The 8,501-nt window shown below is 34.4% G+C and overlaps 1 protein-coding gene across 1 annotated transcript in view; it reads left to right on the forward strand.

Moving 5' to 3' along the window:
* Positions 1–8,256, forward strand: part of sec16b (SEC16 homolog B, endoplasmic reticulum export factor) — a 19,548-nt gene extending 11,292 nt beyond the window's left edge. The window contains exons 15-24 of the mRNA XM_060867831.1: positions 1,181–1,286; positions 1,561–1,698; positions 2,317–2,406; positions 2,975–3,059; positions 3,764–4,108; positions 4,654–4,682; positions 4,898–4,999; positions 5,082–5,174; positions 5,968–6,073; positions 6,758–8,256. Of these exons, the coding sequence (XP_060723814.1) occupies positions 1,181–1,286; positions 1,561–1,698; positions 2,317–2,406; positions 2,975–3,059; positions 3,764–4,108; positions 4,654–4,682; positions 4,898–4,999; positions 5,082–5,174; positions 5,968–6,073; positions 6,758–6,795 (1,132 nt within the window). The 3' untranslated portion in view covers positions 6,796–8,256. The remainder of the gene's footprint in view (positions 1–1,180; positions 1,287–1,560; positions 1,699–2,316; positions 2,407–2,974; positions 3,060–3,763; positions 4,109–4,653; positions 4,683–4,897; positions 5,000–5,081; positions 5,175–5,967; positions 6,074–6,757) is intronic.
* Positions 8,257–8,501: the final 245 nt, after the last annotated feature.

The following is an 8,501-nucleotide window of genomic DNA, read 5'->3' on the forward strand; positions in this document are numbered from 1 at the left end:
ATCCCAGGGCACCAAGCTGCCACCCCTGATCCCCTGAGCAAGGCCGTTAATCCTCCATAGCTCAGTTGTATAAGTGGGTTAAATATAATAAGGGCATCTGCCAAATGATATAAATGAAATGTTATGCAGCATACATTTGTGGGTAAGTAATAACTCAAAATCTCATTACCTTTTGTCACCCAGAAGAGGATATGTTCTCTTATGAGTGTCTAGCTTGTGTTTTCCTTGTCACTGTTGCCTGTGGCTTGCTTATTAGAAAGGTTTTTTAGTAAAGGTGCTATATAAATAAAAGTGAATGCAACAGAAGTCTAATTTGTATTTTGCCTGGCAGCTCATTTCTTTAACAGCTATTTCTGCAGCGTTCTTGAATTTTGATCTTTGCGATGCCTCTTTCATTTACTTCCTTAATAGCATGGAGAAAAAAATCAAAGCTAATTTACTTTACAGTACCATAAATCACTGCAACAACAGACAAGTATGTTAATGATGGTGTTTCCCCTGAAAGTGGATGCTCTCTGTTTTTAAGAAAAAATGAGTCTGTGTCTACATAGAAATGCTTCTTCTTATCTTAAATAATATTTGCAATTCTCAGTGTGTGCAATGCTTTATGAATGGTACATAATATACACAAAGATTACTGATATCTAGACTAAATCAGATTTTTTAATTGAAGTATCTGAACCATACTTATACTTTTACCATGACCTCAACAGTATTGTGCAACATGATGAAAGTGTAATGTACTAATAACTGTTAGTCATTTCTGATTTGTGGATATTGCTTTGTGTTCCATGTTATGTTCCTAAGTTATGTGTGTAATGACTTTTGACAACAACAACAACAACAACAATAATAATAATAATAATAATAATAATAATAATAATAATAATAATAATAATAATAATAATAATAATAATAATAATAATAATAATATATAATGAGCTTTGTCTATTTGTCCATGTCAGTCATTGTCTGTTGCTGAGATATTTTTTATAAAAATAAGGCAGCATTATGCTGGATTTTGGGCTGCAGATTTTATTGGTAAAGAAGCAAGAGATCATGTGAAGAGGTTCAGAATGCCTGAAACTGTATTACATGTTTCTATTCTTAATTACACCAGGCTTGTATTAAAAGCTTCTTTTTAACTAAATTTTCTCTTGTTGATATGATAATCCTGCAGTACTTCATTTGCTGACTTCTGTCACAATTCAGCCATTCGTTGCACTGAGGTTTTTGAATACAGCCAGAGATTGGGAAACCCATCCTTCATCATCCCTTCTTTTCTGGTACGTCTGCTCTGTTCCCTTTTAGTGTTATGTACAGTCAGGACAAGAAGTTGTCCTTAATCAATGAATTTGTAATGTAGTTCAAATTATATTTGACAAGTGAATGATTTAAAATAGATTGTCTATAGTGGTACTGTAGAGTGTCTCTATTTTGATTTAACCAATTAGCATCAAAGACGGTTCAATGAAATAAAACATTTGGTTAAATAAATTATGATTTACCTGATGGTTATTTCCTGTTTGTTCCATTGTTGCTGTGGTTTGTCTTGTTCAGGTATATAAGTTTGTGTATGCATGTCGATTGCTGGATTGCGGACTGTTCTCACAGGCCTTTCATTACTGTGAGCTTGTAGCCAAATCTCTGCTCACTGTACAAGAGCCAAACTTCATACTGCTACAGGAAGTTATCAAGGTAACACACGCTCATTAAATAAAGACTCTCAGCTATGTGCACGCTGCATTTGAGAAACAGAAATCCTTAAAGAATAAATCCTTGAAGAACAGTAGCAAAAAAAAACAAAAAAACAGTAGAGGCTATATTGTGGCTAGAATCACTTTCTTTCTTTATACATAATTTGGAAAAACTTCACAAAAGCGTTAGACTCGGGTAGGAGGTCAGCCCAATGTTTGAAGTTATAACTAGATGTTATAATTTATTATAAATGGTGGAGAGCTAATTTGATTTCTTTCCACTATTATGTGGTGGAGGGGTTATGTGTATGGGTTGTCTGTCCATCTGTCTGTCTCTGAGATCCAGAGTGTTCACTAGATTCCTAACTGTTTGAAATTTATTTTAAAGGCATTTGAGGCAAACCAATTTGTAACAAGAATGACAAGATTGATATTAGAGATTTTTTTTTCTATTCCGTGATATCTGTGGTATCTAAAATACAAGCATTTTTTATTATACAAAACAGCATGGTGTAACAGCATAGCAGAACAAGATTCAGGCCCGGAGAAAGATATTGCAGCAACATTGTTTGGTGTAATAAAAGTATGTATTTTTCATTGTATTTGTTTGCATCCACAGATGGTGGACAGGCTCAAACATTCTGAAACGCAGATAAGTGAGACAGGCGCTGATCCAGAGTGGCTGTCTCTCCTACGGCAGCATCTGCAGGTGAGCTCATATTCCATCTGTGCATCACTCTGACCGTAGTTTACTGGTTGATTTGCTTGGGAGGATGAAAACACAGACATTTTTGTCTGTAGCTAGTAAATGTCCAAATGTCCAGTAAAAATTACACATTTTCTTTTTACATTAAATCACATTTAATGATTAGTAGAATGTGGTATATAATGAATCATGTATCAGTTTTTAAGAAATGAACTATAGATTATTTTTAGGCTGCAGTCTGCTCTGTAGCTACAAGGCTAATGTAGGTTAAAGGCTTGGTATACCATTTAAATATGTTATTTACATTGTAAATAAACAATTGCAAACTATTGAGAATATATCAGTCAAATTAGTATATATACAAATCGAATTCAAAATGTTATGAGTTCAGTCCTAGTACTGCTGTCTATCAGTGTTGGATCAGAACATTTACATTAGCTCTTATATTCCTACATAATCACTCTGTGCTATGCTTCAACATTTCTGTCTTCCTGTATGTATTTTCTCTCTACTGTAATTATTTGCATCTATGTCTTATATAGCAGTCCCAATAAAGCATGTGTGTTTGTAGATGGAGAACTCTGCCAGTGATAGTTTGTTCCACTTAGCTGCTAAAGCCACTGCGTGGAACCAAAAGGAGAACAGGGAGCGTGCAGGTAAATTAGTGTCCCACAATGTTACCACAATGGGCACATTCACATCATTAATTTTATTACCAGCACATCCATCAGGAGACAGTAGCACATGAGAGACATTGTAAAGTCAATTTTACAATACTGTTTACTGTTGACTACCCTCACCATTTACTGTAGAGAGAACATCAGGGGGGTTCATTAAGGGCCAAGCCGTGGTGTTATTAGGTCAGATGCAATGTATTAGATGGCATTTGGAGTCTGACTGGATCAGGGCTATAGACTTCATAATCTCATCCAGAGTACACTGGGATCTGATCCCATTGCTTTTACAAAACACCAAAATATGGCAATGGGCATTGTTCCTAAGTACAGTATATGCAGAAACAAAACAAATGCTTAGTATTTCCAAAATGTAACAATTAAAATGCTGTTTTCAGTTTGAAGTTTGTCACTGTTACTGTAGCTGTACATTAAAGTTCAGATGACAATTGATTTTAATCTTCTTTTCAGCAAACTGTTATGTCTCTACAAAACAATAATATACAGTGCCAGCAATACATTTCTTTCCAAGAGAAAATAGGACAAACTGACTGATAATTTTTACTGTAAAAAATCATCTTAAATTTAAATGTATTTGTCAGAATTTGTTTTATTTTGTAGCCATTTCTGTGTTCATATCTGAAATATTTTTAATGCTGTAAAGTAAACAGTTTATGTTTTTGTAGATCTTAACCAGGATGAACTTTCCACCAGTGAGATGATCCACACTTCACTTAATGAGGACAGTCATAATGGTTCAGGAAATGTGCATTTCAATCATTCTCATTCTACAGCACATCCTCAGTCCTCCTACCTCCCAGAGGAACAGTCATACATCCCAGAAACCCAAACGTGTGCTCCTGAAGAGCGACTTCCTCAAATCTATGCTCCTGTTCCCATGTATTCCCATCAGAATCTGGTCTCTTCTGAACTCTTACCAATTCCTACAGTTCAGGATGGTGTTAATTATCCTGACACATCATACCATCAGGCTGCATCCAGTCTGGATCCAAACAGCCACAATAATGCAGGTTAGAATGCTGTTGGAAAACATTGGGTCAGTCTGGGCTTTAATTAGGAAACACCAACAAACCCAAATACTGTGTGCTGGTGAATGTTGCTGTACGTTAGTGAATGCCAGTACGTGTTGGTGAATGTGGGTGTGTGTAACTTACTAAAAATTGCTGTGTGTACTTGTGTATGAAGTTAAGTGTTGGTGTATATTGGTCTTTGTTGAATATGGGACTTGGTGAACGTTAATGTTTATTGGTGGATATTCATGCTTGCTGGCTTATAAATGTTGGTGTGTTGAATGTTTGTTTGTTGATGAATTCATATTTATCTGTGAATATTGGCATTGTTGAATGTTTTCTTTAGTGAATGTTGATGATGGTGAATGTATGTTTGTAAATTAATGTTTCTTAGTGTATTTTATTTGTTTTAGAATATATGCCTTTGTTAATAACTCTATTATCTACATTTTAAAGCTAAACATAATACCTGTAATGTGCTACGCAAACTGTATACTAGTTTATCTTTGTATATCAATTTTCTCTATGGAAATATTTTTCCCCAGATGTTGACGTCTCCACTGGTAATAACATGGTAAGAAATTAGATAATGTTTAATGTTCATTTCTCAGATTTCCCTTCACTTCCCCTTCCCTTTCCTAATGGCAAATAAAGCCATCATCCTTCACCTTAGCAATCAGTATTTAGTAATCAGATGATGTTTTTTTTTCATGGAAACTAAAAGTAAGTATAGCACATTTATTGCTTATTTCTTGCTCTATAACATTTTTAAAAAACTGTGTTTTCAAGATGGGAGCTCCTAATGGAACTGCTCTGGGAAGTGCTGATCTGAGCATGACGCCTCCTACCCAGGCTAATACAAATGAAAATACTAGTCAGAAATCAGAAAATGTGAGTGATTAACATATATTAAACATTATAAATCCTGTTGAAGTTTTAATACAACTTCTTTTTGGTTTTTATTTTTAAACAGGAATCAAAATCAGGATGGTTTAGTGGCTGGTTCAGGTCAACGCCAAAAGAAACTCCAGAGGAACAGTATGAACAAAACAGACCTGCTTTCATGGTAATTATACTACTACTGCTTCACATATTATTAGTAAGCACAAAAGACATCTTGAAAATAAATGTAAATGGAATCACATGTTAAATGTTTTATGAACATTCTGTTGACTTGTTTATGTTAATTAATTGTACTTGCACAGTGTGTATGTGTACATTATTGTCAAAAGTATGGGGACACTTGACCATTGCATCCATATGTGGGCCTTTAACCAAATGTTACCACAAAGTGCACAATTGTCAAGAATGTCTTTGATTTAAAATTTTTAAAAAAAAAATCCTAAACATTCGCCCCACTACAAGGGGCTGAGCCTACAGCTGTTAAAGCATGACAATAGCACTGTACACAAAACAGGTTCCATAAATACATGGTTGCTGTTAGCCGTGGTCCAAACGCAAATAAACACCTTTGGGTGAATTGATGAATTGGAATGCCAAATGCCCACCAGGGATTTACTTGCTTGACATTAGTACCAGATCTTACTAAAGTTTTTGAGGATTAAATACCAACAGGCAACTCTCCAAAGTCTAGTGGAATACATTCACAGATGAGTGGTGCCTGTTTTAGCAGCAAACATGGGACCACCTCCATATTAAGGCCCATGGTTTTGGAATGGGATGTTCAATATACACGTATAAGTATGATGGTCAGGTTTCCAGATATTTTTTGCCATATGGCCATACACTACATGTGTAGTATGTGTAATTAGGTGTATTTAGTCTGTCTATCAACCTTGATCATATGTTGGGTTCAAATATATTTTTCAAAATTTCAAAGTCACAAAAATTTCTTTTAGGAGTCATCACCCAATCCGACCCTCCCTGCTCCACCAAAGGTCTCTTCTACCATGCTGCTATCACGGACCCAAGCTGCTGGCATCAATCCCTTTTCTAGGAGAGCTGGTTAGTTCAGTGCATGGGTGCATGTAAAGTTCTCAAATCTCTATGATCCTAATGTCTCCCTTATAATGCTAGCTTTGTCCTTTTAGTATAATTCTTAACAATTTAACCTATAAAGTTTTCAGTCAAACAAAGTCCCTGGAATACAGTAACAGTGAAAATATCCATATCAGAAAGTCAAAATCCAGCCATACAAGGTCATATGATCACATGGTCCCAGGTCAAAAGCCGAGACTGAAGTCTATATTGCGAGCTATTTGCAGAATGACATTTCATAAAATGGATAATTGTTATTTCTCTACCATGCACATAGGTCTCCAGTCTGCTAGCGCACACATACTGTAACATAATATAAGGATTTTTCACAAATTACATAATGCACCCTAACTATCTAACTAATGAAACCAAGGTTGTACTGACATTACTGAGTAAATTAGTATTGCAGTTTGAGCCCAAGTATTTGCTTCTATGACATGTCTTGTCATTGACCTATAGACTCAAAGTAATCATGCCACACTAATTCCTTGCCTGACAGTTAGTTTTTACTAGAGGCCTGGAATTAAAAACGTCAATATTATTTTTATGTTTGATAAAACTTAAAAAAAAAAAAGGGGGGAAAAAGTCCTGAGGGTAAAAACACAACAACAGTTTTCCTTATAACTAGAGTTTTTTTTTTTTTCCTTTTAGGTCAAAACCCCGGTACAGCTGTGGGCCAAGGTCCATAATACAGCTGGGCACATGGGACTGTTCTGTTCATTGAGAGGCTTATAGGTGGTGTCAACCTGCTGAGTCTAGATCACAACATCTCAGGATTCGACATCAATCAGAAACCCAAAGATCATGGTATCATGGTAATCACTTAATATTTTTAGAGGGACACAAATGAATTATTTGCACTATTTGAGATTACATAAAAAACCTTCATTAGTGCATTTGAGACATAAGAGCTTAGAATTCATTATCTTTCACTGAAGAAATGAAACGGCCGACAGCTGGAACTAACAGTGAAGACTCTTGAAGTGTGGAGCTGTGGTTTTAAATCAGATTTGAAATATCATAACAGCTTTGGTTGTATTCTGTGAGCTCTTTTTTTGCCTAGTTTTGTGAAAGCACAAAACTAGGCAACAAGTGCATGATGCAAGTTCCAGGTTTATTATGCAAAATAAGTCAAACTCCTTATAGTAGCTGTCTCACAAAATGCAAACATTTTGTGTATGAAAATATGTTCATTACGTTAATTCTAATTTGGAAGATATGATGCAATTTGCACACAATTGAAGCAACTGATCAAATATTTCATTAATTCAGAAGAGAACAAGCATCAGTTGGTAAAATTAAATGTCTCAGAAGTAATTTTTTTGTATCTTCAACCTCAATCCTGGTTTTTGATGGGGGCTCAGTTTGGGTTTACTTCCATTATGGGGACCAACAGTTTCGGAACAAATTTGCATGAAGGGCATAATAATTACAAAGTGATTGCCAGCTGTTCAGTTTATGGCAATATCTTTAAGAAGTTTTGAGACATGTATTAAGACAGGTATTAAGAAATGTTTTGTTCACTGAGCATATCAAACTAATTCTTTATTAAGTGTATCAATTACTATTTGTATTATCAGAATATGTTGGATTTCTAAATTAATTGACTGTATGTTTGATACTGTATTTTCTCTTGCACTAAGATGATTAATATATGTCACACATATTTGCTTTGGAATAATAGGAGAAAATAAAACGCACGTCTGCATGTTATGGGCCTTATACTGGTACTATATTGAGATAACCTCAGAGTGACTATGAGTATAATTTACATTCCCTTAGGAATTTTCCAATTAGGACAACAGAATTACACAAGACGGATGATGGCTCATTTTACCATGAGTCGGCATAGTAGGATTTAGATTGGGCCAACTGTCAGAGAGAGTGGGAGAGAGTGGGAGAGAGAGAGATTGAATGAATAAATTAATGAAAAATATTCCATAGAGCAGAAACATTTTCACTCTGCATTATGATATACAGTTAAACCCAATAAAAGAATTTTTTTTCATAAATATTTTAGCACTCAAAGAATACAAATTGTGTTCCGTCTGTGTAAGTTTATATGCCAAGAGCATTCAGCTGCCTTCTTTCTACCCACGCACCTTCTTGATTTTGTACTTCCTAATTATAATAAAACACTTTAAACACAAGTCTTTATTTTTATTGTATTGATAATGTTTTACTGATTTTGATTTTCTAAACTAATATAACTATTATACTAATATAACTAATATAATAGGGTTTATATATATATATATATATATATATATATATATATATATATATATATATATATATATATATATATATATATATATATATATATATATATTAACATTTCTAATTCCTGCAGTATTCTGTACTTGGTCTAGGTTTGATTTTAAGATACTAAAAC

The sequence above is a fragment of the Tachysurus vachellii genome, chromosome 4 (genome assembly GCF_030014155.1).
Source record: "Tachysurus vachellii isolate PV-2020 chromosome 4, HZAU_Pvac_v1, whole genome shotgun sequence".
Classification (NCBI taxonomy): domain Eukaryota; kingdom Metazoa; phylum Chordata; class Actinopteri; order Siluriformes; family Bagridae; genus Tachysurus; species Tachysurus vachellii.